Consider the following 19859-nt stretch of genomic DNA (forward strand, 5'->3'; position numbering starts at 1 on the left):
GAGCGCTGTGCTCGGCTTTTCATGTGCTACTCTTTGTAGCTGCAAGAAATGGAATTAAGGTCAGCGAAGCTAAAGAAGACCCTGCGCTAATCAGCCTTAATAGCCAATTACATGCTTTTCACATCAGTTTAACACCTGCAACAAAAAGTCTTTCACAGATGATAGAAGAGCAATTAGAGAAACACTGGGAAGGCTTCGAATGAAGTATTTTTAACCTTTCAGTGGAGTAAAACCTGTTTCTAAAACATGTGGTGTTCTCCCATGTTCTTCTTTTGTCTTTCATGTGTGCAGTTTTCTCTGTGGTCAACATGGTGTCCTCTGTTTCCATCTCATCCATCCAACATGCGCTGTGATAAAGTGAAAGTTTTATTTACTAAGAAGCAGGGAAGCAGCACTTTAACTTTGGCCTAGTTCCATTTTGGCAGAAGGACCCCCTTAGTCTAGTTCACTTCCCCTCGGGCCTTTCCATATGCTACAAGTAGGAAAGAACAATATCTAGGCTACACATAGCACAGAGAAATTGATGGGAAAAGTCCGTCTGACAGGGCAGAGGTCAGATTTGGACTGCTTTCTGCCTCCTGGCGCAGTTTCTCAGTGCAGTCAGTCAGTGTGCGCACAAACTGTGTGTTGACAATTCAATCAATCTATTAGCAGAGGACTCAACTGGAAACTGAATCCTCAGGGGAAACTGAATTAAGGTATGATGGTTCTGCATGGATTGATGTGTGTTTGTGTGCTGTGGGGGTGGGGGGTGTCTCACTGCTCCACAGTCCAGCATGGCCGTCACAACCCTCCATCTGGAGCCTCAGGTAATGTGTGATGGTGATGCTTCTTACTCATTCAGATTTACACAGCACACACTTGTGTGTGTTTGTTTTTGGTTGTTGTGATGTCGGGTTACTTAATAACTGGCTCGGTTGAACGGTGACATAAGGATTTTCTTCAGAATATACATTCCCACTGCACCACATCTTGGGTGTGATTCTCAGCTCCTTGTAATCAGCGCAGCTCTGCTCGCTGCAGCTTCACAGCTACACTGGCCTCACCTCAGCTGTCAGTCTCTCCAACAGCAAAGATCATTCCTGATGTAATTCCACCTCCACCTTGAACTCATCAGTCACTTCTGTCACCATTATCTCACTGTCCTCATGTCCTGCAAGACCTTCACGTACTTCTATGACTTCCTCTTGGAGTGCCACAGCTCCTCTCTTGACACCCTATCGTATGCTTTCTCTAGATCCACATAGTTCTCTGTCAACACTCTCAAAGCAAACATTACATCTGCAGTGCTTATTTTCAGCTGGAAGCCGCACTACTGCTCACTGACCCTCACCTTCTTCTCAGCCTAGCTTCAACCATTCCAGAAAGTTCATTCTGTTCATCTGGACGCAGCGTTTTCAGTGAGAGGAATCTTTAATTACTCCTCCACACGACTTCTTCGGTCTCAGCTGACAGCAGGTTTCTTCAACAGCACATTTGCATAATGACCAAAACTTACACCAATAACCAAGAGTGCGCCATGAGCTCAGTTTCATCAGTTTTAATAGGCAAATTGTCATGGCCACTGATTACTGGTCACGGCAGTTTGCATATTAACAATACCATTCCCACTTCAGGAGCATCAGCCAGCTGTTGCTTCAGGTAGCTAAATTTTCTTCCAGTTTATTGTGGATGAAAATCAAGTCTTAGAATCTACCACAATTCACTGATTGCATCAACTAAATGGATAACCTCATCAGGTTTACTATGTAGGAAGTAAAAGATGTCAGAGTAGTAGGGTGTCATGTGAAAGGCCCAGTCACAAGGAGGCATACGTCGGTATATTCCTAGTGGCAGACCCAAGCGAGGCCAAATGCTGAGGGTTTCTTCAGGACAGGCATCCAGCACGAAGTCTTGGCCAAATCAAAGATGTGGATCAATGACTGCCTTCAGTAACCAGGGTGCCAGTGAAGCTGTTTTTAAATTGTTTTTTTCTTTGTTTGTTTTTCTCTTCAGTACAGGAACAATAAAATTGCTTTTGTTCATTCAAATTAGCACAACAGGGGAAAAAGTGGCAACAATGAACACACCAATTCAAAGCAGGCTGAGAGAATCAGCCAATCCATCGCCTACTTTTTGTGCAAAAATGAGGGCTTTTGTTGCACGTCTAAGACACTGGTACACAGCTGTGTGACAGTCTTACATCGTTTTTCCCACAGCATTATTCAGGCTCTGCACAGACGTGAAGCAGAAAGTTGAGCAGAAAGGGTCGCATTTTCTGTCATGTATATATGCTGTGTGAGTAGTGAATGCTCATATTAAACATATACATATATATAACGAGGCCAGTAAATGTACAAATGATCCCTGTGAATGAAAAGCTCCGGCTTCAGACGTAGAGGATATGATACGATTATCTCAGGCACGGAGCTCTGGGTGAGCACAGAAGCCTACCACTGTTATCCACGCAGCAACGATCACTTCACATCTGTCCTGTTTGTACAGTTTCTATCTTATGCTGTTATTTTTGTGTATTTTGCTCAATGACTCTTGTATGGTGCTGTTTAGTTTTTAAGGTGAGTTTGCTGATAAATTCTTTGACACTGGCTGTTTGCCAGGGTTAAGATTTATTCAGCGACCATAACCAGACCAGCTGGCTAACAGAAGTCTAGGAATGCTCCTATATGCTGCTATATCAGCGGTCTCCAACCTTTTTTGTGCCACGGACCGGTTTATGCCCGACAATATTTTCATGGACCGGCCTTTAAGGTGTCGCGGATAAATACAACAAAATGAAACTAGTACCGGTACCGAAAAAAAGAAGATTTATTCATAACACACATGAAAAGACCCAGGAAAACCGAGTAAACGATAAAAACGATAACAAAATAACGCTGAAAACCGATAAAAACCCTGAAAACTATACATTTCACACCTGAGCCTCAACTCTAGTCCCTTTATTACGAGATCGGGGAAATGAGGAAACATGAGAACCGTTTGGAATGAACCCACATATGTATGTTCGTTTTACTTAAATCACTTTGGAAAACACTATCTAACGTCATTAAAGTGCTGGCTAAGGTTAGGGCTGGAATACAAGGCTGGAACGTGTAAACTGCGGGAGCGTCATTCTATTGGATTTCATCCATAAACCGGCGCGTAGCATAAGAACGCAGAAGGTCACCTTGGGACTTGACAAATCGTTGGTATATTACGCCTCGGGAGGGCGCGGGGTTTGATACGCACACAGTGGGATGCGTTCTTTGTTTTTGGTCATTTGATGGAATTTGGTGACGATAAGAAAGACACCGCAGACTGTGTAAAGACCTTCTTGCACTTTTCTCAGCTGTGAGTTGTCAATTTATACTGCAACTTTCTGTAAAGTAAAGTTCAGCAATTCTCAAGCCAAGACTGAAAACATGGTACAAATGTGAGCTATAGTGTATCATGATCCCATCTTCCAGTACTGTGACAGCCGGGATTATTACTAGGATAATGAGGTCTACGCTTATTCAACTATGTGCTTTAAATAAAGCCACAACACCAAGAAGAATTAGCATTAAGCTTCCCTGTTTCAATTTCCTGTGACTGTTTTGGAGCACAGTGTCTGAAACTAACAAGTTGAAATGTTTGTGCCTCTTTCAGAGGAAATTTGATTAATATTTCTTTGCTGACAGTGTACATTTTTCAGGTCGAAAAGGCAACTTCATTATTCTATTATTTTAGCTTCTCTCATGCTGTAATAGCTATAAAAAGATGAGAGTGGCTAACCTTTCCCCTCCTCACATTGTTGTGGTAGACATCCATCCATTAAGAGCCAATGGGTGGTGTGAACACTGCCGGCTTCCCTCGGGCTGCGGCACTCTCAGCATGCAGCATCTTTTTCTGAATGCTGAAGCCTGCACTCACTCGTTATTAAAGCTGCTATACTAATTATGTCATAATCATGTGATAAGCCATTGCACATACATATTAAGAGGCCTAGAAAATCCTTTCTGCAACGAGGAATGAAGGCTGTATGGGCTTTTTTGGTTGAATGAAATTACTTGAGTTCTTAAAAAATGAATTTCAGCTGAAAGAAATGTTATTCGAAGATCCCAAATTTAATGCAAAAGTGAGAATAATCCATTAGCTGTAAGCAGCCTTCAGCTGGTCATCGGGACCTGTTCCAGCTTACATGTGGTGAGCTTACCGGTCCAGCTCATACCCACAACTATGGTGTATTTACTATTAGTTTCACTTCAGCTTCTCTTTATTTTCTTAATGCTTTACTAAATACTCGTTAAATCATCAGAGATACGCAGTTTAAAGAGAAATGCATTACTGATGTACTTTTAATATTTCTGCATTAAATCATTTTCAGAAGAAGAAAATCTGGATTTTTCACCTGATCTTAATGATCACATCTTGTGCTCATATTACAATAATGGTGTGTTAGTTCAAAGATACACTAACAAGTTCATAGTAGCTAACTAAATAACCAGAGAACTGGAAAATGGCCTCAGACTTTGTGTACCTGCTGTTTGCATATGGTGCCACCTTGTGGTCTTTTGGAGTATTGCACTATTCCACTATTTGCAAGTCTTTAGTGACTGAAAAGTATGCCGTTGAAGAATTGCTTTGAGTCATTGCTCAGTCAGTTTTGCAGCATGAGCGCCAGCAGTCACAGTGTAACCAGGCCTTCCTGGCCTCGAGGATAATAAGTGTTTTGCACTTTGTGGTAAACTCTCCCTTCATGGAGTCTCTACACTGCAGACTGTGACAGTGATACGCCTGCATCCTCAAGGGTCCTGACCTACCTTCATGTTGCAAAGTGGTTTTTCTTAATCTGTGATACTTTGAGCCTTTGCTGTTAGCTTCTGTTAGCAACCTGTGGCAACCACATGTTATTGTAAACGTAGAACTGGACTGAATAGAGTCTGACTAAGATCTAATCCAGGTTTTAAATTATGATTTCAGTTGCACATTTATTGCACGTTTCCTTAAAGTGCCAAAGAAATGCAAAGTGTTTGCTGTGTTATTTATGTCAGGCTTTTATGTTGGCTCAGTCTGACCCGAACTAACCGCTCATCTCTTCTTTGTCCCTCTTAGGCCTCCTACCGATGACTCAGGAATGCGTAACAATGCTGCCGCCGCTACCACCCTCACCTCCACCCCTCCCAGCAGTCTCCCATCCCAGACGCACCCCTGCAGCCCTCCAGACTCGGCGTCCTCCCTCACCCCCTGCTCTTCACTGCCTCCCTCTGTGTCGCCCACCCTCACAGATGTCTTCGGCCTGCCAACCCCACCTTTGGGCAGCGGCGGCGGCTACAGCCTGAGCTCCTCGTGTGGCGGCAGCGGGAGCTCGCGCTCTCCATCTCCACTTACGCTGATGCAGGCCGTGGCAGCCTCAGGCAAGCCTTTCGCCTCCAAACCCATGGAGCTGTGGAGCAAGCACGACGTGGCGGACTGGCTGGAGAGTCTCAACCTGGGGGAGCACAGGGACGCTTTCCTGGACAATGAGATCGAGGGTGCTCATCTGCCCTCGCTGCAGAAGGAGGACCTGATAGACCTGGGCGTGACAAGAGTGGGCCACCGCATGAACATTGAGAGGGCCCTCAAGCTGCTGCAGGACAGACAAGCCCCGAGGTGACGGGCTGGCGACGTGTGGAGTCAGGGCCAAGGAGAGGGAGGTGTCACGAATCACTTTTACCAATCTCTTCATCAGACATAATCTCAAGACGTGGAACCGGGTGGAAGTTTTGTCCAAGCTGATGCTGCCTCTTGCTGTGTATGTCTCCTCCCATCCTCCGCTGTCGGCCTCATCTCAGTGCTCCAGTGTTGTTCGCCCTCTTCCTGCTTCCCACTGTCCTGAGCATCAGGGGATCATGGGATGTTTGGGGGAACTGCAGGGGGAGAAAGAAGAGAATAGCTGCTATGTCAAATCAAGGCGAGAGAAAGGAGGACAGTATGTGGGACTGTAAAGAAAACATATTCTGGAAACACTGGGAAAAAACACTTGTCTGGAAGTTTCTTCACACAAAGACTCGTGGTCACCTGACTGCTTTGGATACTCAAGACTTTTTCCATACACCCCGGTGTGGGTGCATGAAAACCCAGCTGAGCTGGTCGTTGCTCCTTTTCTATCTTTGCTAGAGTTTGTTCAGAGAATATTTCTTCACTAGAGTCCTACCGGAGTTATATTTCTGGGTGCATCTAAGGTTGTAGAGAACAATTTGAGATAGACTTCATTTTTGTTCTTTTTTGTTCTTTTTTGCTTTTCACCTGTTTGTGTCAAAACAACAGCATTTGCTGACATGTTTAACTAATACTAAACCATATCCACACACACACACACACACACACTTTCTGCACAGTGCCACAAGCTGACGAATGAGATTTCACACAGTCTTTACATCCTGAGCACTTACACACGTGTAGTTACTGCGATGGCCTTCTTCCCTGACAAAGATCAAAGTGTGGAGAGGGGTGGTCACCAGAGGAGGAGCTGCGCCCGAGCTGGGTCCGTGAAGTCCTGCGGCAGTCCGCACCTGCTCGGTGTCCACCTCGTGACTCAAGAAAAACCAAGGTGAGGATGCAAGATGGACGTACAGATGTTGGAACAGGAAAATGGTTGTGCCAGCTTCGCTGAGAGTGCGTCCTTCTCCTCTCTCGGTTTTTCCTTTCCTACTTCTGTGTGCATGTGTGTGTGTTAATAGTTCACCCAAAATATCATTAAGGTCCATTTAACTATTTCTATGAATCTGCTATATAGGGCACTTATAGGGAAACGAAAAGTGTTACTTTTTGTATTTTTACCATCAAATCTTCTTCACTTACAGCAGGTCGGCACCTGCCCACAGTATGGCCCACAGTAACGCTAACGTACCAGACACCCTGTGTGTAAGTGGTAGAACAGAGTGGTTATTACACTGTGTGTTTCTAGCATTCGTGCATTATTTTGGGAAATCCACTTACTCGCTTTCTTGCTGTGAAATAGAAAGATCGATATCGCTCTCTTACTGGTCGCTGAGAGCTGGAGTGAAATGCAAAACATCCGTCCACCTGTTTTATGCTCACTTTCAATGAGAGCAGAAGATATGACACATCGATACGCATAAACACGCATTTATTCAAACAAAGGAAAACTATCAACCAACAAATGTAAGGTGGTCTAAACCTTACTAAGCTTCCACTGTGTGGGATGATGAGAAGATGGTCAAGTTTTTCACATGAGTTTGACTTTCAACTGGAACTTTGTCATTTCAAGAGAGAGACTGTCTTTCACAAACTAGTACCAACTACTCGGCTTTGCTACTTTGATAAATGTACTGCAGATAGTGCTGACAGGATTCTTACACTGGATCCAAGCTAGGAGACATCATCCTGTAGTTTGTTTATATACATTTCCCTTGTTTTTCCTGGTCCTTAGCAGGATATAACACCGGACAGCAGTAATGCACCTACAGGCTGTTTGCATCGTTAAATCACAAAAATGAGAGAAGGCCACCAGAGGCCTGTACTGTGCAGCAGGATTTTAGGCCATCCAAGTAACTTCTGGGTTAACTCTTGGTTTTCTGTAGTGCAAAGGTGGTTGACATCATACTGGGGTACATCGCTATGGTAACTTACGATGTCCACCTAAGTCATTGGCTACTGACCAATCAATTCTCCAGAAAATAGCAGGATCCCTCTGACCTCTACAGGCAGAGTAGGAGGGACTAAAGTCTTTCAGCAGTGCCTAATGTCTCTGCGCTTCCCTGATGATTATCAGAAATAAATATAGATTTGTAGATATTACTTTATAATTGAATGTTTTATCCGTCAGCTGCATCCTAAAACAGGACACCTACACTGTACTTGCTGTCCTCATATGACATCTCTGCACACATTAAGCCTTTGAACTGTTTTTATATTTAATCTGTCAAACCCCTTAAACAGCACTGAGTCTGCAGCTGAAAGAATAAAAACTAAAACTGTCAGGAGAAGGTTACAGATTGTAGATTCTCTGCTGGGGAAACACATTTTACATGTGCAGCTTGTACAACCACAGAATGAAGCGTAAACTTTCCCATTGTCCCCCGAATGTGCGCATATAAATTTGGTGATTTAGAAAACGTGTAAAATGTTGTTATACTTGATTCTGATCTGCTGCGAGATATCTTTTGCAGCTACTGGGATGAAGATCGCCCAACAAGAGCACCTGTTCAACCAGTCAGATTCATTTCTCCTTTATCAGGCTGTGGGCAGTAACATTTAATGTTTAAATGACTCCTGTTTAACGTTTCAGATCTTTAAAGTGCACCTTAAAAACAAACAGCAGCATGGAGAGAGCATTCAGGAATAATATAAATGTTGCAGCTGTGTGCGAGAAATCACCAGATTCATGCTTTGTAGCACTGCTGTCCCATCTTATTTGCAGCAATGTTGCATTTGCTGTTAGATTTTTATCATCATCTGATTGGTGTGGGTGACACTCACAGGGATCGTTTTGTGTGGAAGAAGACTCATATATGACCAGTGAAATGCTCCTTTCAGATTGGTCAAATGCTGCCAACACCACTCCTTTCATATACCCGTGCTGATGAAACCCTAAATTAGTTTTGGGAGTTGATAACCAGCTTTGAGTGACCACTTATCCTTATTGCTAATGTTAGGATGAGTGAATCCACATAATGGAAAGTTGGTTGTGTAGAACTTGCTGTGGTACAGGACCCAGGTGTTCTAACTCAGTACCAGATACTGGACTGGTAAATCATCTGTCTGGTAAAGTGTTTGCTTTATGAGACAGACATGCTGGAAGCATTACGCTTAATCCAAAGATTAAGTAAATGGTAAATGGACTGGTTCTAGCGCTTTTCTACTCATCTGAGCACTCAAAGTGCTTTACACAACTTGTGCATTCACCCAAGCACACCTTTCTAAGATGTGCGTGAATGTATAGCTAACATTCACACACTCACATGGATGCATCGGAGAGCAATTTGCCAAGGATATTTGGCATGTAGACAAGGGGAAGCCAGGAATCGAACCACCAACCTTCCGATCAGTGGATGACCTGCTCTACCTCCTGAGCTACAGCCACTCACGTCAGTTACTAGTGAATATCAGTATTTTTACTTTAAACGTCAGTCCTATTTAGAGCACACACGTGTTTCTAGATCACTGAAGGATCATTTTTTCTGTATTATAAAACAAAAAAGGTTTCGTACATATCGGACAAAACATACACGGACACAACACGTTAGTATCCAATAATAATCGGTTGGAATATCACGTGATTCCGTGTAGAAAAGGACACTCATTTAGAAACAATGTTTCTCTTTTACAACTGCATTTACAGCTTTAGAAGGTGTAGACAGTAAAAAGTCAAACTCAGGTACACTAACTAAATTGCTCAGTTGAAGAATGCATTGACTTATAGAAGTAGGTAAAACTGAGATGTTCATGCAGTTCTCTGTGCAAAGAGTGCAAAGTAGGTTAGCTTAGCATCGAGTCGAGCCACAGGTTGTGAAAAGATTTGTTGGTGAGGACCTTTATCTTGTCTTTGATTATTGAGGTGGATATTTCTCCCTGAGCTCGACTCACAGACAGAAGACTGGTGCAGATTTTCTTCCTGGAAGAAAGCGGTGTGTGTATTTCCCAAAATACTGAGCTGCTTAAGGTTCTCACTGGATGGCGTTTTGTTGCGTTTGACTCCAGTGTGAAATCCTTTACAAACATTCTTTTGTTTACTTTTGAACTTTTACATGTTTGAATATACCAGAATGCTTTAAGCAAACTAACGTTTAAGAACTTCAGTTCAGTGATTGGTATTTCAAAAGCTACGATAAGTAACATTTTTATGGAGCAAAAAAGAATCATTGGAACATTTTGTATGCTGTTTTTTGCTTATGAGGAAAATAATAATAAACTGTGTGCATTTGGTTAACTTGAGTTCAAATCTGACCAGATTCAAAATGGAAAAACTGGAACAGTCCTTCGTGGTGGCAAGCAGCACTAAAGCAAACTAACAGTCACAGACTCTGAAAGCAGACTCTTTGTCTTTAGGGCGTAACAGGACACTTTCTTCTAAACGTCCTTAACTGCAAGCTGGAGTCAGATGTCATCGAATCACGCTGAACCATTTTCGAGCTTTGGGTTTTACATAATTATGTGTTCACATTGCCGTCTCCTACATTCTAACCACTGTGCAAGAAACGGAGAATAATCACTTGACCAAGCCAGCACGCGGTCATCAGTGTGAGCCCGGCGTGAGAGCAGACAGGGATAGAAAACTGCTGCTCGATTCGAGTCCCATAGTTTCACCGCAGCAGAGGCAGGATTCAGACCGAGGATCCAGTTTAAACCCAAGTCAGACGGTGCGTTTGCCAGCAGTGATAACGGGTTAGTCGGAAGTAGAAGTGCAGTATGCGCTGTCGTGTATATAAGAGTGTTTAAATGGATTAAAATGTCTATTAGATTATATGTATAGATCTATTCAGATGTTTAGAAGAAAAAAATTCTAAGAAGATAGATTTATTGTTGTCAGAGCTGACCTGATGACCTAAGCACTGGTCTCATTTGCCCCGTCATCATCTGTAACCAGCTCGCCCCCCTCCGCCCTCCACCTCCGTCAGTCACACAGCTCCGTAGATAGAAGGCGCTCTCTCCAAGTAGATTTTTTCAGAGCACTCTTAGATAGAGCGTTGATATGTGCTTGACAGTAAGCAGTGTCTGGAAATATATCTGGTTTTCTTCTGCCCTTATTTGCGTTCATGTCGCACTCCACAGCTTCACGTAGGCGCTGCTTTTTGAGGTGACAAATGAAACATACACAAGTTCTGTGTTCTGTGAACATTAGCCGTACGGAGGCCGGCACGGGACAATGCTGCTACAATCCTGTTCCTGTTTGAACTTCTTTTCAAAACACGTACAGTGGCGTGCCAGGCGGGGTAGAAAAGCACAGTATTTTTAAAGATTTGTATAGAGTTCTATGAAATTTTATAGAGGTTACCTGAACAAAAACTGTTCAACACTGATGTGTGGATTGCCAAACAGAAATACCATATATACGTAGATGCGATGTGGATATTATTAAACTTATGGGTTATGTAAGAAGCAATATTTATTCTAACTGAATCTCCTTGGTTGTGTTTTCTTTTGCCATTTTAAAGTTACATATCATGATGCAATCACTTGTCAGTGTTTTATTAAGCGTTGCCTAAAATAGATGCACTCTCTACTGCAGTAGTAATACTTTGGCCAATCAAGTGACCACTGAACCCAGGCTTTGAAATCCCCGAGTCTGGGTTTTTTGTTAAAAAACACAAAAGTTACATTTCTAAAAGTATATCTGCAGGCCATGTTGATAGGAAACTATATGAAACGTATATATATATATATATGTGTGTATGTATACATACAGAGATCCACCAAAAAGATGTGCGGTGCCTGTTGATCCCTTCCTGTGGATCAGTGGGTCACTCAGCACTTTTATCTGTGGACATGTAGAGCTGAGTAGATGTAGTAATAATCTTTAAAGAGCATCACCGTAGCGTGGCGTTTCACCGGGCCGTGTTCACCACAGGCATGGCTCACTAACCCACTCCCCGTCAAAACACTGCTCCCACTCTTTCATTGTCCAACATTTGGGTAACTTTTTCTTTTTTTTCTTTTCTTTTTGATCAATTAAGTTCTGTTTTTTTTTCCATGAATAGATTTTACTCATTGATTAAGTCTTCATAGAGGCTAAGATGTTTTCGGTAATTTGTGCAAAGACTTGTGTTCATGTTTTCTATGTTGCTGTAATTTTGTGCTATTAAATCATCATAGAGTCAACTAATTACTGAAATGAAAAGAGAGAGAATTTTCCTGTAACTGCACTCTTCCTTCCCCCTCCCCCCTCAATTCCTCAAAACTTCTTGTATGGCAACCAAAATTCACTGTAAGAAATAAATATAATATTGCACTACTGTATCCCTCTCAGTCCTTATAGTACAGGCCTGGTGCGTGGGTCTAAGTGTCTGTGTGTCAGCTAAGAAGCAGCCAGCCACACCTGAGGTAGTCGGTCTGTGGGGATGAACTAAATTCCGTCATCTGGAATAACAGGAAGCATCTTTTCTTTATTACGCAGACGCTGAATGCTCATATAACTGCGTTTTGTTGTCCTGCTTTGTACGTTCCACAATTACGGTCTCTTTGTTTTTGGTATGTTGGCTGAGAATCGTGTGCATCGCCAGAATAATCAGACGATTACACCAGAGCGTTTCCTTTTTTTTTCATTGAGAAAATCAGAAAAATTGTGTAAAAATTCCTACTTAAGCACAGTAACAGCGAGTGCTTAGCAACCTTGGTATGGATGAAGACGTAGCTGGAGAGCAGTGAGGTAAAAGTAGTTATGAAGAATAAGTTGGATGATGTTTCTGCATCACAGATGCACAGGGACCCTCCCAGGAGATGATTTACATACTAACTCCATTAAACTGAACTCAGCTGCTCCTTTGTCACGTGTCACCACAGCAGGAAGCTCCAAATGTGATGTGTCCTGTCCTTACAACATCTACCAATGGATTTGTGTCTCCAGCTGGAATCAAACCAGTGACCTTTTGCTTGCCAAGTGAACGCTTGAACCACTACATTATGGAGCCACAAACAGAGTACAATATTAATCTTCTAAAGTATTGAGTGATTAAACTTTAAAATATATTAATCCAATTCCACATCAAAGTTTCTAAATTCCAGTATTTATTTAGTACATTGTTCAGTTAAACAGAAATTCTTTTACTCTGTTTCCATGAGACTAAACACAGACCAAAGATTTTTTTGGATGTGTGTCACTGGGCCGAGGCCTCCAGCTGCTGGAGGGGGGTGCTCCTGGATTCCCTGTTCCTTCATCCTCGACCCCTCCCTCCTCGTACAGCAGCATCCAGATACACCTGGTAGGCCAACTGGGGGCATCCATTAAATGAGGTGGGTGCAAGCTGGCTGGGCTGTTTGTTTCTCCTGTTCTCTCTCTTTCAGGTGGATTCGTTAGCCAGGCTGCAGTCAGTCTCAGCCTCTGGGTGGAGCATTCTTACCTGGCCTGCCCCGCACACCTGTGAGTCATCTGTTTCTTTCATTTAAGACTGCTGTGTAAGTCTGGGCGAGAGGTGGGGTACACCTTGGACAGGTCACCAGTCTGCAGGGCTAACACAGCGAGACAGACTACTGCTGTAGCTCAGGTGGTAGAACAGGTTACCTGCTAACTGGAAGGCTGGTGGTTCAATCCCTGTCTGCTCAAGTCTGCATGTGAATAAACCACAAGACTTCTGTAGCAATGTGCTTTGGACAGGTGAGGTCAAACTTACTGTAACCTGTAACGGTGGTTGGACGTGTGGTGATCTGAGCTTGTTTTGCAGCCTTGGGCTGAATACAAAGCTTAACGTGCCCGGGGAATCTTTCCATTTAGTGACTTCACGCTAACATCAGCAGTCAGGATAAGAATCACATGATCCAACTCACCAACCCAGCGTTTCCTGATCTAGGTACAAGCTTGTTCACGTGAAAGGAGAATGAAAGTAATCCAGCTGCTGCAGATAAAGTAGTGATGTGAGACTGAGAAGAGTCATCAAGTTAAAGGTAGGAATAAAAACCGACCGCGCTGATCTGTTCTCATCGACCAGTCCATTAATTTAATGTTTAGACTGTTTTAATTGAGTTCCATTTTATTTATGCAGCACCAAATCATAACAGCAGTCGCCTCAGTTTTTATTCTTGGAAAGCTGCAGCCCCAATGTTTCATAGTCTGAGAGCAAGTAAAGCACGAAAACAAAACCAGAGTTCAAACGCAGGTATAGTCTACCTGTACAGTACAAACAGGTGCGCTGGTTTATATGTTAATGCTTATAGAACAACAAAACTGTTTGCAGTGAAAAGGGGAAAAAAGTCAAGTCATGTGTTGTTACCTAGGACCAGATGGTATGCCCCAGTAAGAAGAGAACCACCTTTGTAGTACAGAAAATCCAGTTTTAACCCCAAAGCTACCTGGATAAGATGAAATTGTGCTTTTAGTACAGGCTGCAGCCAAAACCAGTGGTTGGCGTGGCTGTGTCCATCATTCATTTACAGTCACAATTCAGCAGTTGTAAGCAGCAGATCAGTTAAAGCTTCCTTTTCCCAAGTCTACAGTTGATCCCTTTACGTTTGGTTCACTCCAGCAGATTCAATGTAGCACTAAAATGTTGGATGTTATCTAGTTTGGTAGTTGCCACATTCACATTACAGCCAAGAGAACCCCAGTGCAAGAACAGGAGACACAAACTGAACCTCAGGGGTCACAAGCTAGACCCAGTGCCAGGCCCAAGCTTGGGTTTATGGGAGGCTTGTGTCAGGAATAGCATCCAATGGAAAATCGGTGTCAAATTATACATGGATCTGTGTGTTGTGGTAAAATAAGGAGAATAAGGAAGCAACCAAAAGTTCCACTGATTTAAATCATTTATATCATGTTTTCTCTGGCTAGAGTTTCTTCGCACACCCACGTACACGCACCGGACAGCTAGAATACAGCGATGGAGACTGAAACAGCTGATTGTTGGGGGTTTCTTTGTATTATTGCAGCGTCTTTACCTTACAATAAGTGCCTTTGGGCACGGCACTATGTAAAATTGAACTGAAATTGAAAAACTAAATGCGTCTAGGTCAAATGGAGGAAAGCTTGAAACAACACAGACAAGTTAGAATGGCCTAAAATAATTTATTATCAAATTAACAACATTTTATATTTATTTAGTCCTGATTTACTTCAAGGGTGCTAACATTTAGCTCTTGACACGCAGCACTTTTTTTCTCATGTGTGCGTTTTCTGTTTTGTGCTGTTTCCTTCAGCTCGGCCACCACCCTGCACATCACATATTTATTCACGGCGACCCTCTCGATGGCCTTTGAGTGGGCAGGATGGATGCGGTGGAGCTCACTGAAAGCACCGCTGGCTCTGAGGTAGGCCTTTAATTTCTTCGGGGCCATTGCATTTGGGGGGATTTTTTGGATGACGCTGTCACATTTCGAAATGCATTCTTTGAAAGCTTCGGATGGATGAAGCAGCCGGGCAGAGGTTGGGCTTTTCTTCACAGCTGAGACGGCATCCTTCTCCATCCGTGTGTGATAGTTGTGCTCTGTGTCATTGGTCTCCACAAGCAAACTTTCACATTCGGTACAAGCACTGACTTCTGGATCTTGAGCCACTTTCTGCACCACCCATCCAGCTACATCAGCAAGTTTCTCCTCCTCACCTCTCTCTGGGTCACCTGGTGTGTCCTAAAAAAAAGAACCGTTAGTGAAAGCTGAACTATTACAAAAATGTGTTGACCATGTTCACCATTTCTCCTAACCCCAGTCAGAGAACCCACAGAGACACAGAGAGCACGCAAACTCCTCACAGAAAGGTCCCAGACTGCATTTGAACGCAGCATCTTTTTATTGTGAGGTGACCGAGCCAACTACTACAGTTCGAGTCATTTAAAGTAAACCGTCTGAAAGTCTGAAGCTATGGTTCTCTTCAAGTGAGGGTGTTTGAAGATCTCAGGCATTTATTCTCGTCGACAGTCTCAGAGCCAAAACTCACTGAAATCTTAAAGCTGATCCTTAATTTTTTTTAAAAAAGGTTTCATATCTTTGTTTTGCCCTCACATTTTTTTTCTTATACAGACACAAGAACGTTTGAGCCTCGACTTTTTTTCAGCTCTTCAGCTCAGAGAGCGCAAACATAAATAATTAAAACATGCACAGCTCAATTGCCTTGATTTGCTAAAAACACACTCTTCACTGTTACTGTCATCACCTTCTGACTGGCAGGCCATCCCAAAGGCTCCCGATCCTCCTCTTCACTCTAGTTTAAGAAAGAAATACAGTTTCATTCACAAACAAGTAATAACAGCGTGATCATTCACACAATGGCCTGAAGTGAGGTTCATTCTTTTACTGAAGACATTTAAAAGTCTCTCTCAGACACGCATTCAACTGGAACATATGTGTGGCATCTTTGACCAGGTACAGTCTAACAAAGTGAACATTTTTACATTCAGCCATGACCATATGGTCATTGATAATGTCATTTGGCACAATGTGCTATTCCCATTTTATTATGCTACCTGAAATCTAAATTGCTCAGTCTGAGCCTGTCCCACCAACGTTCGTAATTATTCTCCCCTGACACCACGTTGTGTTTTCGTGTCTCCTTCAGACTTCACCTTCTTCCACTCTGTCACTCTGTGTTCCTCCCTCTTCTTGAAGTGTTTAACACAGCAATTTCCATTCTTTTTACAAAATCCACTACCATCTGTAGGGTCGTTACCTTAACTACCTAACTACCGTATTTTCCGCACTATAAGGCGCACTTAAAATCCTTTAATTTTCTCAAAAATCGACAGTGCGCCTTATGTATGAATTCTGGTTGTGCTTACTGACCTCGAACCTTTTTTGATGCGGTACACGGCGCTTAAAAAGTTGTCAAAAATGTTTTAGTACGACTTTGGTAAGCTACGAAGCCGAACCGCTTGATGGATTGTTGGAGCATTACGGCTACCGTAGTCAGGAGCCTCGCGGAGTAATCTGGGTCCTAAACTCCGTCGGCTTCACGTCTCAAAGTCAAACAAACACTGAGAGTTACAAACTGTCTAAATTCTTTCATCTGTAATAAAATGATCGATGTTGCTGCTTTACCAGGTGTAACAATTAAGTTTAACATCCAGGCATCCATGAAAACAGAATTTATTAAATGTAAAAGTTAGCAGGAAGTTAGCTCACTAGCTAAGCACGATATAGCATGTTCTGACTGAGAGATTTCTGACAACATTCAAACGTACAGCTCTGCTATCACTTCCAACATAAATGAAGACAGAAAACTAAACAGCAGTGACGTTTGTAGGGTTACTGAAGTTGGGCTAGCTGGTATAGAGATTGATAATGTGACGTCATTCAGGGGTAAAACTGCAAAGGATTCTGAGAACTCATGGCAAGAGGTACTAGCGCACGCAGGCTTTCAATTGAAATTACATTACACAGCGATAAAAAGAAATACAAAAAATGGCAAGAAGCTGTTGTATTATTGACTGCAATAGCCGGTCGCATGACAGCCATGGGAAGCCGACGGGTAAAGACATCAGTTGTTATTGGATTACGTCGTTTCATGGGCTGCATCCTCCTGAGGCCACATTTGTAGACCGATTACGTCACAGCAACGCGACGAAGGCTGTCCAAATTCGTAGACTCTTCCGAATGCAGCCGACAAATGCGTCCTCCTTTTCGCTGAATTTGAAGGATGGGCCAGGTGTGTCCTACGTGGCCTATCATATCCCAGAATTCATAGCGCGGCCCAGCCAAACTCCAGTTTCCAACAATGGCGGCCGCTGCTAAGTTTTAAAATTACTCATACTAATCTTTCTGGGTCACAAAATAAACTTTTAACATATTTTCAGGCGAGAAAGTAGCTGTGTAAACATCAAACATCTGCTCGGTTTATCAAGATATTGCATATTTGCAAAAGTGCTTCGACATTTTCGGAGACGTCTGCTACCCACCAGCTCGATAGCTAGTCGGGAGCTTGAGGGTCACTGAAGCCGCCGAGAACGGCACAACTCCCGGTACATCATTTTCAGATCACTTTCGCTACTCAGGTTAAACGTAATATATACATCACCTAAAAATGTTATTGTTGGGCTTTTTTCAGTGTTTTATTTGTTCGTGAGTCAATCGGTTTGGCTGAGATTAAAGTTATTAGATTAGATAAAATAAAACTTTATTAATCCCCCTGGTGGGTTCCTCCTTGGTTTTCACACAGCTGACTAAATGTCAAACAGAAAACTCATTAAACAGAAGTATGAGATGGTCGAGAATTTGTCCTGTTATATTTTAGATAGCAAGGAGCAGACGGACGAGTTTATTAAACTCCACCGAGACAGCGGTGACGCTAATCAGAAGGCTAGACCGTCCACTTCCGGCCTACCCGACCTTCTGAGGACCCGGCCCACGTACACCGCGAAGGCCGGGTCCTCAGGAGGATGCAGCCCATGAATTTGGACACGACCCTTGTGTTTGTTTTGATTCGTGGCCTTCTCAAATGGTGCCGCGCTCCCACAATGCATTGCGGCGTTACGTCAACTCCGAAGCTACATTTGCTACGTGATCACTAGCTACACAGCTATGTTAGCATAACATAAACGCAGTGAAGCTGGAGGATGAACTCGCTTTTTCCACTCAATAAATGTTAACCTGAGGGTTCCCGATGGTTAGGGACAAATGCAATCGCATGGCAGGATGCTGTAAATCAGGGGTGTCAAACTCAAATACACAGTGGGCCAAAATTCAAAACTGGAACAAAGTCGCGGGCTAACATTAATATTTATTGAAAAAAAAATGTTCCTCCAGATATAAGAATGAATCTTTTCTTATGGACTCAAATAAGTTTTGCTGGAAAACTGAATATGTAACAAGCAAAGCTTAATACTAAACAATATATATATTAGCTGTATAATACCAGTAGGCCAGCTCTAATAGTAATTTGGTATGGCTTTGCGGGCCAAATGTAATTAGGCTGCAGGCCAGAGTTTGACACCTATGCTGTAAATGGACCAAACTTCAGTCAGGAGAACAACTGAGATGATCCATTCACAATACGAGGTTAGTCATTAACACCTGGAGGCGTCTTAAAAATGCATCCACCTTTGTGCTTAACGACAATAAATGTCCTTAAGACCCTCCAGGGGTTTTAATATACTGCAACAACATGGGAATAGAGCAGCTGCCAGAGAATTCAGCATTAATGAATCAATGGTACAGAAGTGGAGGAAGCAAGAAGAATGAGCTGAGTAAAGTTTGACTTATCTGACTGCTTTGTTTCACTTAATGCGCCTTATGGTCCGAAAAATACGGTACTCCTCTTCTCCTCTGTTCTGTGGACAGCTACAGGTACCTTGGTGTTCATCTGGACAATAAACTGGACTGGACTCATAATTCAGATGCTCTCTACAGAAAAGGGCAGAGCAGGCTGTTTTGCTCTTTTGGAGTGAAGGACTGACTCCTGAAGACCTTCTATGACTCTGTGGTGGCCTCAGCCATCTTTTACGGTGTGGTCTGCTGGGGACAGGAAGAGAACGAAGAGGCTGGAGGGCCAGCTCTGTTCTAGGACGCTCTCTGGACCCTGTGGAGGTGGTGAGTGACAGGAGAATGGCGGCTAAGCTGTCATCGCTGTTGGTCAGCATCTCCCAGCCCATGCAGGAGACTCTGACATCACTGAGCAGCTCCTTCAGTGGCAGCTGCGGCACCCACGATGTGGGACGGAGAGACTCCGCAGGTCTTTCCTTCCTACTGCTGTCAGACTCCACAACAAAGATTTCACAGCTGACCAAACACACACATCTACACAGGTGCAATAACACTAAGTAATTTTTTTTCTTCTGACAACGTAGTATTTTATTCTATTGTATATAGTGTTTTATTCTTATTATCTTATCCTAATCCAGTGTTTTTCTTAATTTTTGCTGCTGTAACTTTGCACTGTCCACTTTCTGCTGTGACACAACAAATTTCCCACGAGTGGGACTAATAAAGGCTCATCTTATCTTATCTTGTTCCCTTCAGCTACATGTCCACTGATGTGTGCTCCAATCACCATTCTCTACCACTTCATCCAACTTACTCCAGAATCCCTCTGTCCCTGTTAACATCAGACGTGTGGGGCATCCTGTCCTCACCTTCAGAACACTACTGCCATACTCTTCCTATCTACACTATGATAGAACAGTTTGAATCCACCTCTAGTGCTCCAGGCCTTGCTTCCCTTCCACCTCATCTCTTGCACACATAATAATATCAAACTTCGTTCTCTCCAAAATGCTCAGTATGTTGGATTTATCTATGCTTGGGACCGGCACTAGAAGTATACC

At 43.0% G+C, this 19859-nt stretch overlaps 1 protein-coding gene across 1 annotated transcript in view; it reads left to right on the plus strand.

The window, feature by feature from the left end:
- shank2b (SH3 and multiple ankyrin repeat domains 2b) overlaps positions 1–12107 on the plus strand; it is a 202950-nt gene extending 190843 nt beyond the window's left edge. Inside the window, exon 23 of the mRNA XM_086295555.1 lies at positions 5071–12107. Within this exon, the coding sequence (XP_086151681.1) occupies positions 5071–5611 (541 nt within the window). The 3' untranslated portion in view covers positions 5612–12107. The remainder of the gene's footprint in view (positions 1–5070) is intronic.
- Positions 12108–19859: the final 7752 nt, after the last annotated feature.

This window comes from Aulonocara sp. 'chitande type north' Nkhata Bay, linkage group LG1 (assembly GCF_057382095.1).
Source record: "Aulonocara sp. 'chitande type north' Nkhata Bay isolate Kocher_YH1m ecotype deep benthic linkage group LG1, A_spYH_male_GT1.1, whole genome shotgun sequence".
Classification (NCBI taxonomy): domain Eukaryota; kingdom Metazoa; phylum Chordata; class Actinopteri; order Cichliformes; family Cichlidae; genus Aulonocara; species Aulonocara sp. 'chitande type north' Nkhata Bay.